Genomic DNA, 25,616 nt, shown 5'->3' with positions numbered 1-25,616 from the left:
AGTCACTGATCATACAGAGAAGACAATAAACAGTAAGAAGAACCCCGACCATACAGGATATAGAGGAAGGACCCCGCCATATAGACACTGATCATACAGAGAAGACAATAAACAGTAAGAAGAACCCCGACCATACAGGTATAGAGGAAGGACCCCGCCATACAGTCACTGATCATACAGAGAAGACAATAAACAGTAAGAAGAACCCCGACCATACAGGTATAGAGGAAGGACCCCGCCATACAGACACTGATCATATAGAGAAGACAATAAACAGTAAGAAGAACCCCGACCATACAGGTATAGAGGAAGGACCCCGCCATACAGACACTGATCATACAGAGAAGACAATAAAGAGTAAGAAGAACCCCGACCATACAGGATATAGAGGAAGGACCCCACCATACAGACACTGATCATACAGAGAAGACAATAAACAGTAAGAAGAACCCCGACCATACAGCATATAGAGGAAGGACCCCACCATACAGACACTGATCATACAGAGAAGACAATAAACAGTAAGAAGAACCCCGACCATACAGCATATAGAGGAAGGACCCCACCATACAGACACTGATCATATAGAGAAGACAATAAACAGTAAGAAGAACCCCGACCATACAGGTATAGAGGAAGGACCCCACCATACAGACACTGATCATATAGAGAAGACAATAAACAGTAAGAAGAACCCCGACCATACAGCATATAGAGGAAGGACCCCACCATACAGACACTGATCATATAGAGAAGACAATAAAGAGTAAGAAGAACCCCAACCATACAGGATATAGAGGAAGGACCCCACCATACAGACACTGATCATATAGAGAAGACAATAAAGAGCAAGAAGAACCCCGACCATACAGACACTGATCATATAGAGAAGACAATAAAGAGAAAGAAGAACCCCGACCATACAGGATATAGAGGAAGGACCCCACCATACAGACACTGATCATATAGAGAAGACAATAAAGAGAAAGAAGAACCCCGACCATACAGGATATAGAGGAAGGACCCCACCATACAGGATATAGAGGAAGGACCTCACCATACAGGATATAGAGGAAGGACCCCACCATACAGACACTGATCATATAGAGAAGACAATAAAGAGTAAGAAGAACCCCGACCATACAGGTATAGAGGAAGGACCCCGCCATACAGGATATAGAGGAAGGACCCCACCATACAGACACTGATCATATAGAAAAGACAATAAAGAGTAAGAAGAACCCCAACCATACAGGATATAGAGGAAGGACCCCACGATACAGACACTGATCATATAGAGAAGACAATAAACAGTAAGAAGAACCCCGACCATACAGCATCTAGCGGAAGGACCCCACCATACAGACACTGATCATATAGAGAAGACAATAAAGAGTAAGAAGAACCCCGACCATACAGGATATAGAGGAAGGACCCCGCCATACAGACACTGATCATATAGAGAAGACAAACAGTAAGAAGAACCCCGACCATACAGGATATAGAGGAAGGACCCCACCATACAGACACTGATCATATAGAGAAGACAATAAAGAGAAAGAAGAACCCCGACCATACAGGATATAGAGGAAGGACCGCGCCATACAGACACTGATCATATAGAGAAGACAATAAACAGTAAGAAGAACCCCGACCATACAGGATATAGAGGAAGGACCCCACCATACAGACACTGATCATATAGAGAAGACAATAAAGAGTAAGAAGAACCCCGACCATACAGGATATAGAGGAAGGACCCCACCATACAGACACTGATCATATAGAGAAGACAATAAACAGTAAGAAGAACCCCGACCATACAGGATATAGAGTAAGGACCCCGCCATACAGACACTGATCATACAGAGAAGATAATAAACAGTAAGAAGAACCCCGACCATACAGGATATAGAGGAAGGACCCCGCCATATAGACACTGATCATACAGAGAAGATAATAAACAGTAAGAAGAACCCCGACCATACAGGTATAGAGGAAGGACCCCACCATACAGACACTGATCATATAGAGAAGACAATAAAGAGTAAAAAGAACCCCGACCATACAGGATATAGAGGAAGGACCCCACCATACAGACACTGATCATACAGAGAAGACAATAAAGAGAAAGAAGAACCCCGACCATACAGGATATAGAGGAAGGACCCCACCATACAGACACTGATCATATAGAGAAGACAATAAACAGTAAGAAGAACCCCGACCATACAGGATATAGAGGGACAGGAAGGACCCCTCATTGATCACATAAAGAAATCCTCTGTATGTAAACATGTATAATTGGAATTATTAGACCTGGTCTGACTGGGAAGAAAACCCTGTAGATCGGATCAGTCACAGATCAAACTAGTCCTGGTCTACACACTGGACCTCATCTATATAATGGCAGGAGTAGGATCTACACACTGGACCTCATCTATATAATGGTAGGAGTAGGATCTACACACTGCACCTTGTCTCTATAATGGTAGGAGTAGGATCTACACACTGGACCTCGTCTATATAATGGTAGGAGTAGGATCTACACACTGGACCTTGTCTATATAATGACAGGAGTAGGATCTACACACTGGACCTCGTCTATATAATGGTAGGAGTAGGAGCTACACACTGGACCTCGTCTATATAATGGTAGGAGTAGGATCTACACACTGGACCTTGTCTATATAATGACAGGAGTAGGATCTACACACTGGACCTCGTCTATATAATGGTAGGAGTAGGATCTACACACTGGACCTCGTCTATATAATGGTAGGAGTAGGATCTACACACTGGACCTTGTCTATATAATGGTAGGAGTAGGAGCTACACACTGGACCTCATCTATATAATGGTAGGAGTAGGATCTACACACTGGACCTTGTCTATATAATGGTAGGAGTAGGATCTACACACTGGACCTTGTCTATATAATGGTAGGAGTAGGATCTACACACTGGACCTCGTCTATATAATGGTAGGAGTAGGATCTACACACTGGACCTCGTCTATATAATGGTAGGAGTAGGATCTACACACTGGACCTTGTCTATATAATGGTAGGAGTAGGAGCTACACACTGGACCTCATCTATATAATGGTAGGAGTAGGATCTACACACTGGACCTCGTCTATATAATGGTAGGAGTAGGATCTACACACTGGACCTCGTCTATATAATGGTAGGAGTAGGATCTACACACTGGACCTCGTCTATATAATGGTAGGAGTAGGATCTACACACTGCACCTTGTCTATATAATGGTAGGAGTAGGATCTACACACTGGACCTCATCTCTATAATGGTAGGAGTAGGATCTACACACTGGATCTCGTCTATATAATGGTAGGAGTAGGATCTACACACTGGATCTCGTCTATATAATGGTAGGAGTAGGATCTACACACTGGACCTCGTCTATATAATGGTAGGAGTAGGATCTACACACTGCACCTTGTCTCTATAATGGTAGGAGTAGGATCTACACACTGGACCTCATCTATATAATGGTAGGAGTAGGATCTACACACTGGATCTCGTCTATATAATGGCAGGAGTAGGATCTACACACTGGACCTTGTCTATATAATGGTAGGAGTAGGATCTACACACTGGACCTCGTCTATATAATGGTAGGAGTAGGATCTACACACTGGACCTTGTCTATATAATGGTAGGAGTAGGATCTACACACTGGACCTCATCTATATAATGGTAGGAGTAGGATCTACACACTGGACCTCATCTCTATAATGGTAGGAGTAGGATCTACACACTGGATCTCGTCTATATAATGGTAGGAGTAGGATCTACACACTGGACCTCGTCTATATAATGGTAGGAGTAGGATCTACACACTGCACCTTGTCTATATAATGGTAGGAGTAGGATCTACACACTGGACCTTGTCTATATAATGGTAGGAGTAGGATCTACACACTGGACCTCGTCTATATAATGGTAGGAGTAGGATCTACACACTGGACCTTGTCTATATAATGGTAGGAGTAGGATCTACACACTGGACCTCGTCTATATAATGGTAGGAGTAGGATCTACACACTGCACCTTGTCTATATAATGTCAGGAGTAGGATCTACACACTGGACCTCGTCTATATAATGGCAGGAGTAGGATCTACACACTGCACCTCGTCTATATAATGATAGGAGTAGGATCTACACACTGGACCTCATCTATATAATGGTAGGAGTAGGATCTACACACTGGACCTCGTCTATATAATGGCAGGAGTAGGATCTACACACTGGACCTCGTCTATATAATGGTAGGAGTAGGATCTACACACTGGACCTCGTCTATATAATGGTAGGAGTAGGATCTACACACTGGACCTCGTCTATATAATGGTAGGAGTAGGATCTACACACTGGACCTCGTCTATATAATGGTAGGAGTAGGATCTACACACTGGACCTCGTCTATATAATGGTAGGAGTAGGATCTACACACTGGATCTCGTCTATATAATGGTAGGAGTAGGATCTACACACTGCACCTTGTCTATATAATGGTAGGAGTAGGATCTACACACTGGACCTTGTCTATATAATGGTAGGAGTAGGATCTACACACTGGACCTCGTCTATATAATGGTAGGAGTAGGATCTACACACTGGATCTCGTCTATATAATGGTAGGAGTAGGATCTACACACTGCACCTTGTCTATATAATGGTAGGAGTAGGATCTACACACTGGACCTTGTCTATATAATGGTAGGAGTAGGATCTACACACTGGACCTCGTCTATATAATGGTAGGAGTAGGATCTACACACTGGACCTTGTCTATATAATGGTAGGAGTAGGATCTACACACTGGACCTCGTCTATATAATGGTAGGAGTAGGATCTACACACTGCACCTTGTCTATATAATGGTAGGAGTAGGATCTACACACTGGACCTCGTCTATATAATGGTAGGAGTAGGATCTACACACTGGACCTCGTCTATATAATGGCAGGAGTAGGAGCTACACACTGCACCTCGTCTATATAATGGCAGGAGTAGGATCTACACACTGGACCTCGTCTATATAATGGTAGGAGTAGGATCTACACACTGGACCTCATCTATATAATGGTAGGAGTAGGATCTACACACTGGACCTCGTCTATATAATGGTAGGAGTAGGATCTACACACTGGACCTCGTCTATATAATGGCAGGAGTAGGAGCTACACACTGCACCTCGTCTATATAATGGCAGGAGTAGGATCTACACACTGGACCTCGTCTATATAATGGTAGGAGTAGGATCTACACACTGGACCTCATCTATATAATGGTAGGAGTAGGATCTACACACTGCACCTCGTCTATATAATGGTAGGAGTAGGATCTACACACTGGACCTTGTCTATATAATGGTAGGAGTAGGATCTACACACTGGACTTTGTCTCTATAATGGCAGGAGTAGGATCTACACACTGCACCTTGTCTCTATAATGGCAGGAGTAGGATCTACACACTGGACCTCGTCTATATAATGGTAGGAGTAGGAGCTACACACTGGACCTCGTCTATATAATGGTAGGAGTAGGATCTACACACTGGACCTTGTCTATATAATGGTAGGAGTAGGATCTACACACTGGACCTCGTCTCTATAATGGTAGGAGTAGGAGCTACACACTGCACCTTGTCTCTATAATGGTAGGAGTAGGATCTACACACCGGACCTCATCTATATAATGGTAGGAGTAGGATCTACACACCGGACCTCGTCTCTATAATGGCAGGAGTAGGAGCTACACACTGGACCTCATCTCTATAATGGTAGGAGTAGGAGCTACACACTGCACCTTGTCTATATAATGGTAGGAGTAGGATCTACACACCGGACCTCATCTATATAATGGTAGGAGTAGGATCTACACACTGGACCTCGTCTATATAATGGTAGGAGTAGGATCTACACACTGGACCTCGTCTATATAATGGCAGGAGTAGGATCTACACACTGGACCTCGTCTATATAATGGTAGGAGTAGGAGCTACACACTGCACCTTGTCTATATAATGGCAGGAGTAGGATCTACACACTGGACCTTGTCTCTATAATGGTAGGAGTAGGATCTACACACTGCACCTTGTCTATATAATGGTAGGAGTAGGATCTACACACTGGACCTCGTCTATATAATGGTAGGAGTAGGAGCTACACACTGGACCTCGTCTATATAATGGCAGGAGTAGGAGCTACACACTGGACCTCGTCTATATAATGGCAGGAGTAGGAGCTACACACTGCACCTCGTCTATATAATGGTAGGAGTAGGATCTACACACTGCACCTCGTCTATATAATGGTAGGAGTAGGATCTACACACTGGACCTCGTCTATATAATGGCAGGAGTAGGATCTACACACTGGACCTCGTCTATATAATGGTAGGAGTAGGAGCTACACACTGCACCTTGTCTATATAATGGCAGGAGTAGGATCTACACACTGGACCTTGTCTCTATAATGGTAGGAGTAGGATCTACACACTGCACCTTGTCAATATAATGGTAGGAGTAGGATCTACACACTGCACCTCGTCTATATAATGGTAGGAGTAGGATCTACACACTGGACCTCGTCTATATAATGGTAGGAGTAGGATCTACACACTGCACCTTGTCTATATAATGGCAGGAGTAGGATCTACACACTGGACCTCGTCTATATAATGGCAGGAGTAGGATCTACACACTGCACCTCGTCTATATAATGGCAGGAGTAGGAGCTACACACTGGACCTCATCTCTATAATGGTAGGAGTAGGAGCTACACACTGCACCTTGTCTATATAATGGCAGGAGTAGGAGCTACACACTGCACCTTGTCTATATAATGGCAGGAGTAGGAGCTACACACTGCACCTTGTCTATATAATGGCAGGAGTAGGAGCTACACACTGCACCTCATCTATATAATGGCAGGAGTAGGATCTACACATTGGACCTCGTCTATATAATGGCAGGAGTAGGATCTACACACTGCACCTTGTCTATATAATGGCAGGAGTAGGATCTACACACTGCACCTCATCTATATAATGGCAGGAGTAGGATCTACACACTGGACCTTGTCTCTATAATGGTAGGAGTAGGATCTACACACTGCACCTTGTCTATATAATGGCAGGAGTAGGATCTACACACTGGACCTCGTCTATATAATGGCAGGAGTAGGATCCACAACTGGACCTCGTCTATATAATGGTAGGAGTAGGATCTACACACTGGACCTCGTCTATATAATGGTAGGAGTAGGATCTACACACTGCACCTTGTCTATATAATGGTAGGAGTAGGATCTACACACTGGACCTCGTCTATATAATGGTAGGAGTAGGATCTACACACTGGACCTCATCTATATAATGGTAGGAGTAGGATCTACACACTGGACCTCGTCTATATAATGGCAGGAGTAGGATCTACACACTGGACCTTGTCTCTATAATGGTAGGAGTAGGATCTACACACTGGACCTCGTCTATATAATGGTAGGAGTAGGATCTACACACTGGACCTCGTCTATATATTGGCAGGAGTAGGAGCTACACACTGGACCTTGTCTCTATAATGGCAGGAGTAGGATCTACACACTGGACCTTGTCTCTATAATGGTAGGAGTAGGATCTACACACTGGACCTCGTCTATATAATGGTAGGAGTAGGATCTACACACCGGACCTTGTCTCTATAATGGTAGGAGTAGGATCTACACACTGGACCTCGTCTATATAATGGTAGGAGTAGGATCTACACACTGCACCTTGTCTATATAATGGCAGGAGTAGGATCTACACACTGGACCTCGTCTATATAATGGTAGGAGTAGGATCTACACACTGGACCTTGTCTCTATAATGGCAGGAGTAGGATCTACACACTGGACCTCGTCTATATAATGGTAGGAGTAGGATCTACACACTGCACCTTGTCTCTATAATGGCAGGAGTAGGATCTACACACTGGACCTCGTCTATATAATGGTAGGAGTAGGAGCTACACACTGGACCTTGTCTCTATAATGGCAGGAGTAGGATCTACACACTGGACCTTGTCTCTATAATGGTAGGAGTAGGATCTACACACTGCACCTTGTCTATATAATGGCAGGAGTAGGATCTACACACTGGACCTCGTCTATATAATGGTAGGAGTAGGATCTACACACTGGACCTCGTCTATATAATGGTAGGAGTAGGATCTACACACTGCACCTTGTCTCTATAATGGCAGGAGTAGGATCTACACACTGGACCTCGTCTATATAATGGTAGGAGTAGGAGCTACACACTGGACCTTGTCTCTATAATGGCAGGAGTAGGAGCTACACACTGGACCTCATCTCTATAATGGTAGGAGTAGGATCTAAACACTGCACCATGTCTATATAATGGCAGGAGTAGGATCTACACACTGGACCTCGTCTATATAATGGTAGGAGTAGGATCTACACACTGCACCTTGTCTATTTAATGGCAGGAGTAGGATCTACACACTGGACCTCGTCTATATAATGGTAGGAGTAGGATCTACACACTGCACCTTGTCTATATAATGGCAGGAGTAGGATCTACACACTGGACCTCGTCTATATAATGGTAGGAGTAGGAGCTACACACTGCACCTTGTCTATATAATGGCAGGAGTAGGATCTACACACTGGACCTCGTCTATATAATGGTAGGAGTAGGAGCTACACACTGCACCTTGTCTATATAATGGTAGGAGTAGGAGCTACACACTGCACCTTGTCTATATAATGGCAGGAGTAGGATCTACACACTGGACCTCGTCTATATAATGGTAGGAGTAGGAGCTACACACTGCACCTTGTCTATATAATGGCAGGAGTAGGATCTACACACTGCACCTTGTCTCTATAATGGTAGGAGTAGGATCTACACACCGGACCTTGTCTCTATAATGGTAGGAGTAGGATCTACACACCGGACCTTGTCTCTATAATGGCAGGAGTAGGATCTACACACCGGACCTTGTCTCTATAATGGTAGGAGTAGGATCTACACATTGGACCTTGTCTCTATAATGGCAGGAGTAGGATCTACACATTGGACCTTGTCTCTATAATGGTAGGAGTAGGATCTACACATTGGACCTTGTCTCTATAATGGTAGGAGTAGGATCTACACACTGCACCTTGTCTCTATAATGGTAGGAGTAGGATCTACACATTGGACCTTGTCTCTATAATGGTAGGAGTAGGATCTACACACTGGACCTTGTCTCTATAATGGTAGGAGTAGGATCTACACACTGCACCTTGTCTATATAATGACAGGAGTAGGAGCTACACACTGGACCTCGTCTCTATAATGGTAGGAGTAGGATCTACACACTGCACCTTGTCTATATAATGGTAGGAGTAGGATCTACACACTGGACCTTGTCTCTATAATGGCAGGAGTAGGAGCTACACACTGCACCTCGTCTATATAATGGTAGGAGTAGGAGCTACACACTGGACCTCGTCTATATAATGGTAGGAGTAGGATCTACACACTGGACCTCGTCTATATAATGGTAGGAGTAGGATCTACACACTGCACCTTGTCTCTATAATGTCAGGAGTAGGATCTACACACTGGACCTTGTCTCTATAATGGTAGGAGTAGGATCTACACACTGCACCTTGTCTATATAATGGCAGGAGTAGGATCTACACACTGGACCTAGTCTCTATAATGGTAGGAGTGGGATCTACACACTGGACCTAGTCTCCATAATGGCAGGAGTAGGAGCTACACACTGGACCTTGTCTCTATAATGGTAGGAGTAGGATCTACACACTGGACCTCGTCTCTATAATGGTAGGAGTAGGATCTACACACTGGACCTCGTCTATATAATGGTAGGAGTAGGATTTACACACTGGACTTTGTCTATATAATGGTAGGAGTAGGATCTACACACTGGACCTTGTCTCTATAATGGTAGGAGTAGGATCTACACACTGGACCTCGTCTCCATATTATAGGAGTAGGATCTACACACTGGACCTCATCTATATAATGGTAGGAGTAGGATCTACACACTGGACCTCGTCTATATAATGGTAGGAGTAGGATTTACACACTGGACTTTGTCTATATAATGGTAGGAGTAGGATCTACACACTGGACCTTGTCTCTATAATGGTAGGAGTAGGATCTACACACTGGACCTCGTCTCCATATTATAGGAGTAGGATCTACACACTGGACCTTGTCTCTATAATGGTAGGAGTAGGATCTACACACTGGACCTCGTCTCCATATTATAGGAGTAGGATCTACACACTGGACCTCATCTATATAATGGTAGGAGTAGGATCTACACACTGGACCTCGTCTCCATATTATAGGAGTAGGATCTACACACTGGACCTCATCTATATAATGGTAGGAGTAGGATCTACACACTGGACCTCGTCTATATAATGGTAGGAGTAGGATCTACACACTGGACCTCATCTATATAATGGTAGGAGTAGGATCTACACACTGGACCTTGTCTTCATAATGGTAGGAGTAGGATCTACACACTGGACCTCATCTCTATAATGGTAGGATTAGGATCTACACACTGGACCTCGTCTCCATATTATAGGAGTAGAATCTACACACTGGACCTCATCTCTATAATGGTAGGAGTAGGATCTACACACTGGACCTCATCTATATAATGGCAGGAGTAGGATCTACACACTGGACCTTGCCTCCAAAATGGTAGGAGTATAATCTACACACTGGACCCCATCTATATAATGGTAGGAGTTGGTTCTACACACTGGACCTCATCTATATAATGGTAGGAGTAGGATCTACACACTGGACCTCATCTATATAATGGCAGGAGTAGGATCTACAAACTGGACCTCATCTATATAATGGTAGGAGTAGGATCTACACACTGGACCTTGTCTCCATAATGGTAGGAGTAGGATCTACACACTGGACCTTGTCTCCATATTATAGGAGTAGGAGCTACACACTGGACCTCGTCTATATAATGGTAGGAGTAGGATCTACACACTGCACCTTGTCTCCATAATGGTAGGAGTAGGATCTACACACTGGACCTCGTCTATATAATGGTAGGAGTAGGATCTACACACTGGACCTCATCTATATAATGGTAGGAGTAGGATCTACACACTGGACCTCGTCTATATAATGGCAGGAGTAGGATCTACACACTGGACCTCGTCTATATAATGGTAGGAGTAGGATCTACACACTGGACCTCGTCTATATAATGGTAGGAGTAGGAGCTACACACTGGACCTCGTCTATATAATGGCAGGAGTAGGAGCTACACACTGGACCTCGTCTATATAATGGCAGGAGTAGGAGCTACACACTGCACCTCGTCTATATAATGGTAGGAGTAGGATCTACACACTGCACCTCGTCTATATAATGGTAGGAGTAGGATCTACACACTGGACCTCGTCTATATAATGGCAGGAGTAGGATCTACACACTGGACCTCGTCTATATAATGGTAGGAGTAGGAGCTACACACTGGACCTCGTCTATATAATGGCAGGAGTAGGAGCTACACACTGGACCTCGTCTATATAATGGCAGGAGTAGGAGCTACACACTGGACCTCGTCTATATAATGGTAGGAGTAGGATCTACACACTGGACCTTGTCTCCATAATGGTAGGAGTAGGATCTACACACTGCACCTTGTCTATATAATGGTAGGAGTAGGATCTACACACTGGACCTCGTCTATATAATGATAGGAGTAGGATCTACACACTGGACCTTGTCTCTATAATGGTAGGAGTAGGATCTACACACTGGACCTCGTCTATATAATGATAGGAGTAGGATCTACACACTGGACCTCGTCTATATAATGGTAGGAGTAGGATCTACACACTGCACCTTGTCTATATAATGGCAGGAGTAGGATCTACACACTGGACCTCGTCTATATAATGGCAGGAGTAGGATCCACAACTGGACCTCGTCTATATAATGGTAGGAGTAGGATCTACACACTGGACCTCGTCTATATAATGGTAGGAGTAGGATCTACACACTGGACCTCGTCTATATAATGGCAGGAGTAGGATCTACACACTGGACCTCGTCTATATAATGGCAGGAGTAGGAGCTACACACTGGACCTTGTCTCTATAATGGCAGGAGTAGGATCTACACACTGGACCTCGTCTCTATAATGGTAGGAGTAGGATCTACACACTGGACCTCGTCTATATAATGGTAGGAGTAGGATCTACACACCGGACCTTGTCTCTATAATGGTAGGAGTAGGATCTACACACTGGACCTCGTCTATATAATGGTAGGAGTAGGATCTACACACTGCACCTTGTCTATATAATGGCAGGAGTAGGATCTACACACTGGACCTCGTCTATATAATGGTAGGAGTAGGATCTACACACTGGACCTCGTCTATATAATGGCAGGAGTAGGAGCTACACACTGGACCTCGTCTATATAATGGTAGGAGTAGGATCTACACACTGCACCTTGTCTCTATAATGGCAGGAGTGGGATCTACACACTGGACCTCGTCTATATAATGGTAGGAGTAGGATCTACACACTGGACCTCGTCTATATAATGGTAGGAGTAGGATCTACACACTGCACCTTGTCTCTATAATGGCAGGAGTAGGATCTACACACTGGACCTCGTCTATATAATGGTAGGAGTAGGAGCTACACACTGGACCTTGTCTCTATAATGGCAGGAGTAGGAGCTACACACTGGACCTCATCTCTATAATGGTAGGAGTAGGATCTACACACTGCACCTTGTCTATATAATGGCAGGAGTAGGATCTACACACTGGACCTCGTCTATATAATGGTAGGAGTAGGATCTACACACTGCACCTTGTCTATATAATGGCAGGAGTAGGATCTACACACTGGACCTCGTCTATATAATGGTAGGAGTAGGAGCTACACACTGCACCTTGTCTATATAATGGCAGGAGTAGGATCTACACACTGGACCTCGTCTATATAATGGTAGGAGTAGGAGCTACACACTGCACCTTGTCTATATAATGGCAGGAGTAGGATCTACACACCGGACCTTGTCTCTATAATGGTAGGAGTAGGATCTACACACCGGACCTTGTCTCTATAATGGCAGGAGTATGATCTACACACCGGACCTTGTCTCTATAATGGTAGGAGTAGGATCTACACATTGGACCTTGTCTCTATAATGGCAGGAGTAGGATCTACACATTGGACCTTGTCTCTATAATGGTAGGAGTAGGATCTACACATTGGACCTTGTCTCTATAATGGTAGGAGTAGGATCTACACACTGCACCTTGTCTCTATAATGGTAGGAGTAGGATCTACACATTGGACCTTGTCTCTATAATGGTAGGAGTAGGATCTACACACTGGACCTTGTCTCTATAATGGTAGGAGTAGGAGCTACACACTGCACCTTGTCTCTATAATGACAGGAGTAGGAGCTACACACTGGACCTCGTCTCTATAATGGTAGGAGTAGGATCTACACACTGGACCTCGTCTATATAATGGTAGGAGTAGGATCTACACACTGCACCTTGTCTCTATAATGTCAGGAGTAGGATCTACACACTGGACCTTGTCTCTATAATGGTAGGAGTAGGATCTACACACTGCACCTTGTCTATATAATGGTAGGAGTAGGATCTACACACTGGACCTCGCCTCCATATTATAGGAGTAGGATCTACACACTGGACCTCATCTATATAACGGTAGGAGTAGGATCTACACACTGGACCTCGTCTATATAATGGTAGGAGTAGGATCTACACACTGGACCTCATCTATATAATGGTAGGAGTAGGATCTACACACTGGACCTTGTCTCCATAATGGTAGGAGTAGGATCTACACACTGGACCTCATCTCTATAATGGTAGGATTAGGATCTACACACTGGACCTCGTCTCCATATTATAGGAGTAGGATCTATACACTGGACCTCGTCTATATAATGGTAGGAGTAGGATCTACACACTGGACCTCATCTATATAATGGCAGGAGTAGGATCTACACACTGGACCTTGCCTCCAAAATGGTAGGAGTATAATCTACACACTGGACCCCATCTATATAATGGTAGGAGTTGGTTCTACACACTGGACCTCGTCTATATAATGGTAGGAGTAGGATCTACACACTGGACCTCGTCTATATAATGGTAGGAGTAGGAGCTACACACTGGACCTCATCTATATAATGGTAGGAGTAGGATCTACACACTGGACCTCATCTATATAATGGCAGGAGTAGGATCTACAAACTGGACCTCATCTATATAATGGTAGGAGTAGGATCTACACACTGGACCTTGTCTCCATAATGGTAGGAGTAGGATCTACACACTGGACCTCGTCTATATAATGGTAGGAGTAGGATCTACACACTGGACCTCGTCTATATAATGGTAGGAGTAGGATCTACACACTGGACCTCGTCTCTATAATGGTAGGAGTAGGAGCTACACACTGGACCTCGTCTATATAATGGTAGGAGTAGGATCTACACACTGCACCTTGTCTATATAATGGTAGGAGTAGGATCTACACACTGGACCTCGTCTATATAATGGTAGGAGTAGGATCTACACACTGGACCTCATCTATATAATGGTAGGAGTAGGATCTACACACTGGACCTCGTCTATATAATGGCAGGAGTAGGATCTACACACTGGACCTCGTCTATATAATGGTAGGAGTAGGATCTACACACTGGACCTCGTCTATATAATGGCAGGAGTAGGATCTACACACTGGACCTCGTCTATATAATGGTAGGAGTAGGATCTACACACTGCACCTTGTCTATATAATGGTAGGAGTAGGATCTACACACTGGACCTCGTCTATATAATGGCAGGAGTAGGATCTACACACTGGACCTCGTCTATATAATGGTAGGAGTAGGATCTACACACTGGACCTTGTCTCCATATTATAGGAGTAGGAGCTACACACTGGACCTCGTCTATATAATGGTAGGAGTAGGATCTACACACTGCACCTTGTCTATATAATGGTAGGAGTAGGATCTACACACTGGACCTCGTCTATATAATGGTAGGAGTAGGATCTACACACTGGACCTTGTCTCTATAATGGTAGGAGTAGGATCTACACACTGCACCTTGTCTATATAATGGTAGGAGTAGGATCTACACACTGGACCTCGTCTATATAATGGTAGGAGTAGGAGCTACACACTGCACCTTGTCTATATAATGGCAGGAGTAGGATCTACACACTGGACCTCGTCTATATAATGGTAGGAGTAGGATCTACACACTGGACCTCGTCTATATAATGGTAGGAGTAGGATCTACACACTGGACCTCGTCTATATAATGGTAGGAGTAGGATCTACACACTGCACCTTGTCTCTATAATGGTAGGAGTAGGATCTACACACTGGACCTCGTCTATATAATGGTAGGAGTAGGATCTACACACTGCACCTCGTCTATATAATGGTAGGAGTAGGATCTACACACTGGACCTTGTCTCTATAATGGTAGGAGTAGGATCTACACACTGCACCTTGTCTATATAATGGTAGGAGTAGGATCTACACACTGGACCTCGTCTATATAATGGTAGGAGTAGGAGCTACACACTGCACCTTGTCTATATAATGGCAGGAGTAGGATCTACACACTGGACCTCGTCTATATAATGGTAGGAGTAGGATCTACACACTGGACCTCGTCTATATAATGGTAGGAGTAGGATCTACACACTGGACCTCGTCTATATAATGGTAGGAGTAGGATCTACACACTGCACCTTGTCTCTATAATGGTAGGAGTAGGATCTACACACTGGACCTCATCTATATAATGGTAGGAGTAGGATCTACACACTGGACCTCACCTATATAATGGTAGGAGTAGGATCTACACACTGGACCTCGTCTATATAATGGTAGGAGTAGGATCTACACACCGGACCTTGTCTCTATAATGGTAGGAGTAGGATCTACACACTGGACCTCGTCTCTATAATGGTAGGAGTAGGATCTACACACTGGACCTCGTCTATATAATGGTAGGAGTAGGATCTACACACTGCACCTTGTCTATATAATGGCAGGAGTAGGATCTACACACTGGACCTTGTCTATATAATGGCAGGAGTAGGATCTACACACTGGACCTTGTCTCTATAATGGTAGGAGTAGGATCTACACACTGCACCTTGTCTATATAATGGTAGGAGTAGGATCTACACACCGGACCTCGTCTCTATAATGGTAGGAGTAGGATCTACACACTGCACCTTGTCTATATAATGGTAGGAGTAGGATCTACACACTGGACCTTGTCTCTATAATGGTAGGAGTAGGATCTACACACTGGACCTTGTCTCTATAATGGTAGGAGTAGGATCTACACACTGCACCTTGTCTATATAATGGTAGGAGTAGGATCTACACACTGGACCTCGTCTATATAATGGTAGGAGTAGGATCTACACACTGGACCTCGTCTATATAATGGTAGGAGTAGGATCTACACACTGGACCTTGTCTCTATAATGGTAGGAGTAGGATCTACACACTGCACCTTGTCTCTATAATGGTAGGAGTAGGATCTACACACTGCACCTTGTCTATATAATGGTAGGAGTAGGATCTACACACTGGACCTCGTCTATATAATGGTAGGAGTAGGATCTACACACTGGACCTCATCTATATAATGGTAGGAGTAGGATCTACACACTGCACCTTGTCTATATAATGGTAGGAGTAGGATCTACACACTGGACCTCGTCTATATAATGGTAGGAGTAGGATCTACACACTGGACCTCGTCTATATAATGGTAGGAGTAGGATCTACACACTGGACCTTGTCTCTATAATGGTAGGAGTAGGATCTACACACTGCACCTTGTCTCTATAATGGTAGGAGTAGGATCTACACACTGGACCTTGTCTCTATAATGGTAGGAGTAGGATCTACACACTGGACCTTGTCTCTATAATGGTAGGAGTAGGATCTACACACTGCACCTTGTCTATATAATGGTAGGAGTAGGATCTACACACTGGACCTTGTCTCTATAATGGTAGGAGTAGGATCTACACACTGGACCTTGTCTCTATAATGGTAGGAGTAGGATCTACACACTGCACCTTGTCTATATAATGGTAGGAGTAGGATCTACACACTGGACCTCGTCTATATAATGGTAGGAGTAGGATCTACACACTGGACCTCGTCTATATAATGGTAGGAGTAGGATCTACACACTGGACCTCATCTATATAATGGTAGGAGTAGGATCTACACACTGGACCTCATCTATATAATGGTAGGAGTAGGATCTACACTTGCCTGTTATGAAGCTCAGAGTGGAGGTGTCACAGCAGCTCAGTTCTGGTTCGCCCCAAGTTATCATAGTCACCCTGAAGTTATAATACCAGGCGGGGAGCAGGTTGCTGAGTCTCTGAAAGAACAATGTGATGTGTTATTATATGTGACTTTATTTCTCGTTGCTTACATAGCCCCAGGACATCCCACAGCACTTGTAGTCAGTCCTAAATCTCCACCAGGCTCACAGAGTCATTTCACTATAGCACACACTGTATTCCCTTGGCATTCCAGCTTATTCTATAGATTATTTTCCACAATGCTCCATTCCCTGATGTCCACCACTTCATTGTTCAAAGCACTGACCTGGAACACTCAGACATCCCATACATTCTCTCACCAGATTAAAGAAATGGACCAAACCCATAGATCATGGCTGACTGCAGGGGGTCTGAGATTTCATCATAGTCAGGGACTCTAACAATACAGTAATGTCTTAAGGCAGAGAACCCCTTAAAATACTTAACATGAACTCACTGGGCACAGATATGTACGACCTGTAGAACATTCTATGATGAGATATTTGCTCTGGGTCTGAGGAGGTCCATTTCAGAGACATATCTTACAGAATAGAATGATCTCCATCTATTGGCATTTCCATCACAGACCCTAGCTATGGAGGACGCTCTCTCAGGTGTCACTTCCTTCTGGAGGAGAACTATTTTACATGCTATTCCCATCATGCTTTCTCATAAGAGTAAAGAAGCACAAGAACATAAAGATACGGTAGTGCTGCCTTTATTAGGGAGTTATTGGTCCCGTCCAGTCCTTCCCTGCTGTCAGAATAAACGGGCCAGAATTACTTTGGACAATTATACTGTGTGGCATCCAACTTAATTGTTCAAGCTAAAAGCTCCATTTTGTGTAGAGCTGATTTTCAGTTTCAAATTCCAGGATTTCACATGTAGTTGGCAAATGTGAACCATCCCTTTGTCTTTGTTTATATAAACCATTTTATGGCTCAGATAAGGACATTGGAATTCAGGTCACTGTCAGCTCCAGAGTATATACACAAACACATGGGGGAGATCCTTGGAGATATATATATATATATATATATTAGTAATTTATGTTATGTGGTCCGTATTTGATTTGAGACTTGGGAAAATCCTAAATGTCTGCTCTATGTTTATGCTACATGTCGAAATCTAGTCCAGCTAACTATTTATTGGTCATTAGATGGAGAGATGACCTGACATGCTATATCTATATCTGGGGGAGTGGCTGCTATTTTTCAGGGATTTATTTTAGCAATTCTTGGACAAGTCTGCCCTCTCTGGTCAGTGAAGTAATGACAATCAAGATTTTGTTTACATCAAGACCTTGTTTAGCCTGTACTTGTGAGGAGAGAGGGGATTCCACCATTTATTCCTTCTTTGGAGAACATCCCTGAAGTTCTTTGTGTGATTGCTGAGTGAGCAGGCGGATCCAACCCACCAATCCCCCCAACCCACCAATCCCCCCCAACCCACCAATCCCCCCAACCCACCAATCCCCCCCAACCCACCAATCCCCCCAACCCACCAATCCCCCCAACCCACCAATCCCCCCAACCCACCAATCCCCCCCAACCCACCAATCCCCCCCAACCCACCAATCCCCCCAACCCACCAATCCCCCAACCCACCAATCCCCCCAACCCACCAATGCCCCCAACCCACCAATCCCCCCCAACCCACATCCACCTTTGCTTCACCCACTGGCACTTTTATGGTAAAAATAAAAGAAATGTAATATATTTGGGTTATTGTTGTGTATTCTATAGAAGGAGGATTTGTACTTCCATCATTTATATTTTGATCCCCACAGCTTGTGGATACGTTTATAGATTTCTGTCCAGGTAGAATTATAATGTAACTGCAGTTACACCACATAAAACAATTATGTTCCAGTCCCTCTATGCACCACATAAATGGCTCCATTTTGGTCTCTCCCTGCACCATGTAATCGGTTCCTTTCCAGTCCCTTCCTGCACCATGTGTCCAATTCTATTACGGGCCCTCCCCGCAACATGCAACTGGTTCCATTTCAGGCCCTCCCCGCCCCACGTAACCAATTCAGTTCCAGTCCCTCCATGCACAAAGTAACTGATTCTGTTTCGGTCCCTCCCTGCACCACATAACCGATTCCGTTCCAGTACTTCCCTGCACCACGTAACGGATTACGTTTCAGTCCCTCCCTGCACCACGTAACCAATTCCATTCCAGTCCCTCCCTGTTCCACATAACTGATTCCGTTCCAGTCCTTCCCTGCACCACGTAACCGATTCCATTCCAGTCCCTCCCTGCACCACGTAACGGATTACGTTTCAGTCCCTCCCTGCACCACGTAACCAATTCCATTCCAGTCCCTCCCTGCACCACATAACCAATTCCATTCCAGTCCTTCCCTGCACCACGTAACCGATTCCATTCCAGTCCCTCCCTGCACCACATAACCGATTCCGTTCCAGTCCTTCCCTGCACCACATAACTGATTCCGTTCCAGTCCCTCCCTGCACCACGTAACCGATTCCATTCCAGTCCCTCCCTGCACCACGTAACCGATTCCATTCCAGTCCCTCCCTGCACCACATAACTGATTCCATTCCAGTCCCTCCCTGCACCACATAACTGATTCTGTTCCAGTCCCTCCCTGCACCACGTAACCAATTCCATTCCAGTCCCTCCCTGTTCCACATAACCGATTCCATTCCAGTCCCTCCCTGCACCACATAACCGATTCCATTCCAGTCCCTCCCTGCACCATGTAGCCGATTCTGTTTTGGTCCCTCCCTGCACCATGTAGCCGATTCTGTTTTGGTCCCTCCCTGCACCATGTAGCCGATTCTGTTTTGGTCCCTCCCTGCACCACGTAGCCGATTCTGTTTCAGTCCCTCCCTGCACCACGTAGCTGGCGCTCAAACCCACTGAATTTTATGGCACCCTATGTGTGGGTCCCTATCACTCATTAGAATGAATAAAGAACATGTCGTCAGCTCCACAAATTAGCGAGCACAGGTCACATGGTACAAGAAAGGACCGGAGCTGAAGTAAAGGACCAATAAAGGCAATAATAGGAAAATGAATGGCAGTGTACATCATGGAGGAAGCTGGAATGGCGCAGGATGATATTTTTGTGGGCTGTCTCTCCAACGTTCCCCTAATCTAACACATTTCCTATAGCAAACACTGAGGACAAAGAGGGCAGACATTACCACGGTGGATGTTAAAGAGACAGTGGCTGCGATTTCATAGTATGGCGTCCATTCTGAGGTCATTGTGACGGGATTAAAGTAAAACATCTCCACCACGTATTTCCGGAAGGAGCTGAGGTACGGTCGCGTCCAACTTAACACAACAGATGACGGTCCCAGAGGGTAAAGCACCACGTCTCGCACTCCAGGGGGTTCTGCAGGTATAAAAGCACAGGGGTCATACCCCAACTCTACAGGGTAACCCCAATAGTAGCCCCTCGCCATAATTTATATATATATACACATACAGACACACACAACTCCTCTGCGCTGCTTAGAACTACTGGCCAAACCCAGTGGTCACCTATACAGTAAATGAATGGTGGCTTGGACAGAACAGACCTTTATGTATGGGTGTATATCATTTGTATACTGTACACGTGTGTATATCAGCTGTATACTGTACACGTGTAAATATTAGCTGTATACTGTAAACATACATAAATATACAGTATACAGCTGATATACATATGCACACACACACACACAGAATGCAGCTGATATACATAAATATACAGTATACAGATGATATACACATATCAGCTGTATACAGTACACATGTGTATATCAGCTGCATTCTGTGTATATATGTGTGTGTATATGTATATCAGCTGTATACTGTATATTTATGTATGTGTACAGTATACAGATAATATATATATACACAGAATGCAGCTGATATACATAAATATACAGTATACAGATGATATACACATATCAGCTGTATACAGTACACATGTGTATATCAGCTGCATTCTGTGTATATATGTGTGTGTATATCAGCTGTATACTGTATATTTATGTATGTGTACAGTATACAGCTGATATATATATATATATATATACACACAGAATGCAGCTGATATACATAAATATACAGTATACAGATGATATACACATATCAGCTGTATACAGTACACATGTGTATATCAGCTGCATTCTGTGTATATATGTGTGTGTATATGTATATCAGCTGTATACTGTATATTTATGTATGTGTACAGTATACAGATAATATATATATACACAGAATGCAGCTGATATACATAAATATACAGTATACAGATGATATATACATATCAGCTGTATACAGTACACATGTGTATATCAGCTGCATTCTGTGTATACATGTGTGTGTATATCAGCTGTATACTGTATATTTATGTATGTGTACAGTATACAGCTGATATATATATATATACAGAATGCAGCTGATATACATAAATATACAGTATACAGATGATATACACATATCAGCTGTATACAGTACACATGTGTATATCAGCTGCATTCTGTGTATATATGTGTGTGTATATCAGCTGTATACTGTATATTTATGTATGTGTACAGTATACAGCTGATATATATATATATACACACAGAATGCAGCTGATATACATAAATATACAGTATACAGATGATATACACATATCAGCTGTATACAGTACACATGTGTATATCAGCTGCATTCTGTGTATATATGTGTGTGTATATCAGCTGTATACTGTATATTTATGTATGTGTACAGTATACAGCTGATATATATATATATATATACAGAATGCAGCTGATATACATAAATATACAGTATACAGATGATATACACATATCAGCTGTATACAGTACACATGTGTATATCAGCTGCATTCTGTGTATATATGTGTGTGTATATGTATATCAGCTGTATACTGTATATTTATGTATGTGTACAGTATACAGATAATATATATATACACAGAATGCAGCTGATATACATAAATATACAGTATACAGATGATATACACATATCAGCTGTATACAGTACACATGTGTATATCAGCTGCATTCTGTGTATATATGTGTGTGTATATGTATATCAGCTGTATACTGTATATTTATGTATGTGTACAGTATACAGATAATATATATATACACAGAATGCAGCTGATATACATAAATATACAGTATACAGATGATATACACATATCAGCTGTATACAGTACACATGTGTATATCAGCTGCATTCTGTGTATATATGTGTGTGTATATCAGCTGTATACTGTATATTTATGTATGTGTACAGTATACAGCTGATATATATATATATATACAGAATGCAGCTGATATACATAAATATACAGTATACAGATGATATACACATATCAGCTGTATACAGTACACATGTGTATATCAGCTGCATTCTGTGTATATATGTGTGTGTATATCAGCTGTATACTGTATATTTATGTATGTGTACAGTATACAGATAATATATATATACACAGAATGCAGCTGATATACATAAATATACAGTATACAGATGATATACACATATCAGCTGTATACAGTACACATGTGTATATCAGCTGCATTCTGTGTATATATGTGTGTGTATATGTATATCAGCTGTATACTGTATATTTATGTATGTGTACAGTATACAGCTGATATATATATATATACACAGAATGCCGCTGATATACACATGTGTACAGTATAAAGAAATATATATAGGAACAAAGTGGTGAATTTCAGTACGGGACGGCTTCAGTGCAGAGTCCCCCCCCCCCCCCCGTGTACCAGACTGGATCCATATAAAAGTTTCCTCCTCAAGGAGACAGCACTCGACAAGCTTGATAAAGACTAGAGAAACGTCCCATTTTATGCTCTGATACCAATAAAGACTATATAGCCTGCACTATACCTGGACTTCGTGTCGAGTGCTGTCTCCTTGAGGAGGAAACTTTTATATGGATCCAGTCTGGTACACGGGGGGGGGGGGACTCTGCACTGAAGCCGTCCTGTGCTGACATTCACCACTTTGTTCCTATATATATTTCTTTATACAGTCTTTATATATATTTATATATATCTTTATACTCTTTGCCTTTTACCCAGTGAATAGAGGACGGGGTCAGACGGAGGCCCCAGTAATGGAGTTCTCTGCAGGTAGACCACCACTCGGTACTGGGCACCCGGGACCAGGTCAGTTATCAGGTTACTGGTGATATTTACCTGAAAGAGACCACAACACAATGCTGAGCGGTTATATATATATATATACACACACAACACAATGCTGAGCGGTTATATATATATATATACACACACAACACAATGCTGAGCGGTTATATATATATACACAACACAATGCTGAGCGGTTATATATATATACACAACACAATGCTGAGCGGTTATATATATATACACAACACAATGCTGAGCGGTTATATATATATACACAACACAATGCTGAGCGGTTATATATATATACACACAACACAATGCTGAGCGGTTATATATATACACACAACACAATGCTGAGCGGTTATATATATACACTATATTATATATATATATATATATACACACTATATTATATATATACACACACTATATTATATATATATATACACAACACAATGCTGAGCGGTTATATATATATACACAACACAATGCTGAGCGGTTATATATATATACACAACACAATGCTGAGCGGTTATATATATATACACAACACAATGCTGAGCGGTTATATATATATACACAACACAATGCTGAGCGGTTATATATATATACACAACACAATGCTGAGCGGTTATATATATATATACACAACACAATGCTGAGCGGTTATATATATACACACTATATTATATATATATATATATACACACTATATTATATATATACACACACTATATTATATATATATATACACAACACAATGCTGAGCGGTTATATATATATACACTATATTATATATATATATATATACACACTATATTATATATATACACACACTATATTATATATATATATACACAACACAATGCTGAGCGGTTATATATATATACACTATATTATATATATATATATATACACACTATATTATATATATACACACACTATATTATATATATATATACACAACACAATGCTGAGCGGTTATATATATATACACACAACATAATGCTGAGCGGTTATATATATATATATACACAACACAATGCTGAGCGGTTATATATATATACACAACACAATGCTGAGCGGTTATATATATATACACAACACAATGCTGAGCGGTTATATATATATACACAACACAATGCTGAGCGGTTATATATATACACAACACAATGCTGAGCGGTTATATATATACACACAACACAATGCTGAGCGGTTATATATATACACAACACAATGCTGAGCGGTTATATATATATACACAACACAATGCTGAGCGGTTATATATATATACACAACACAATGCTGAGCGGTTATATATATATACACAACACAATGCTGAGCGGTTATATATATATACACAACACAATGCTGAGCGGTTATATATATATATACACAACATAATGCTGAGCGGTTATATATATATATACACAACACAATGCTGAGCGGTTATATATATATACACTATATTATATATATATATATACACACTATATTATATATATACACACACTATATTATATATATATATACACAACACAATGCTGAGCGGTTATATATATATACACAACACAATGCTGAGCGGTTATATATATATACACTATATTATATATATATATATACACACTATATTATATATATACACACACTATATTATATATATATATACACAACACAATGCTGAGCGGTTATATATATATACACAACACAATGCTGAGCGGTTATATATTGTACATACACTATATTATATATATACACACACACTATATTATATATATATATATATACACACACACTATATTATATATATATATATACACACACACACTATATTATATATATACACACACACTATATTATATATATATATACACACACACTATATTATATATATATATACACACACTATATTATATATATATATACACATAACAATGCTGAGCGGTTATATATATATACACAACACAATGCT

General features: G+C 42.0%; 1 protein-coding gene across 1 annotated transcript in view; it reads right to left on the bottom strand.

The window, feature by feature from the left end:
• Nucleotides 1-25,616, bottom strand: part of LOC130332655 (receptor-type tyrosine-protein phosphatase O-like) — a gene marked incomplete at its 3' end in the record, with an annotated part of 168,328 nt that overhangs the window by 2,962 nt on the left and 139,750 nt on the right. The window contains 3 exon segments of the mRNA XM_056553817.1: nucleotides 17,428-17,539; nucleotides 20,660-20,853; nucleotides 23,572-23,692. Coding sequence (XP_056409792.1) covers nucleotides 17,428-17,539; nucleotides 20,660-20,853; nucleotides 23,572-23,692 — 427 coding nt within the window.

This window comes from Hyla sarda, unplaced genomic scaffold, assembly GCF_029499605.1.
Source record: "Hyla sarda isolate aHylSar1 unplaced genomic scaffold, aHylSar1.hap1 scaffold_385, whole genome shotgun sequence".
Lineage (NCBI taxonomy): Eukaryota > Metazoa > Chordata > Amphibia > Anura > Hylidae > Hyla > Hyla sarda.
Note: the sequence above shows the minus strand (reverse complement) of the source record. Positions and strands in the feature narration are given on the sequence as shown.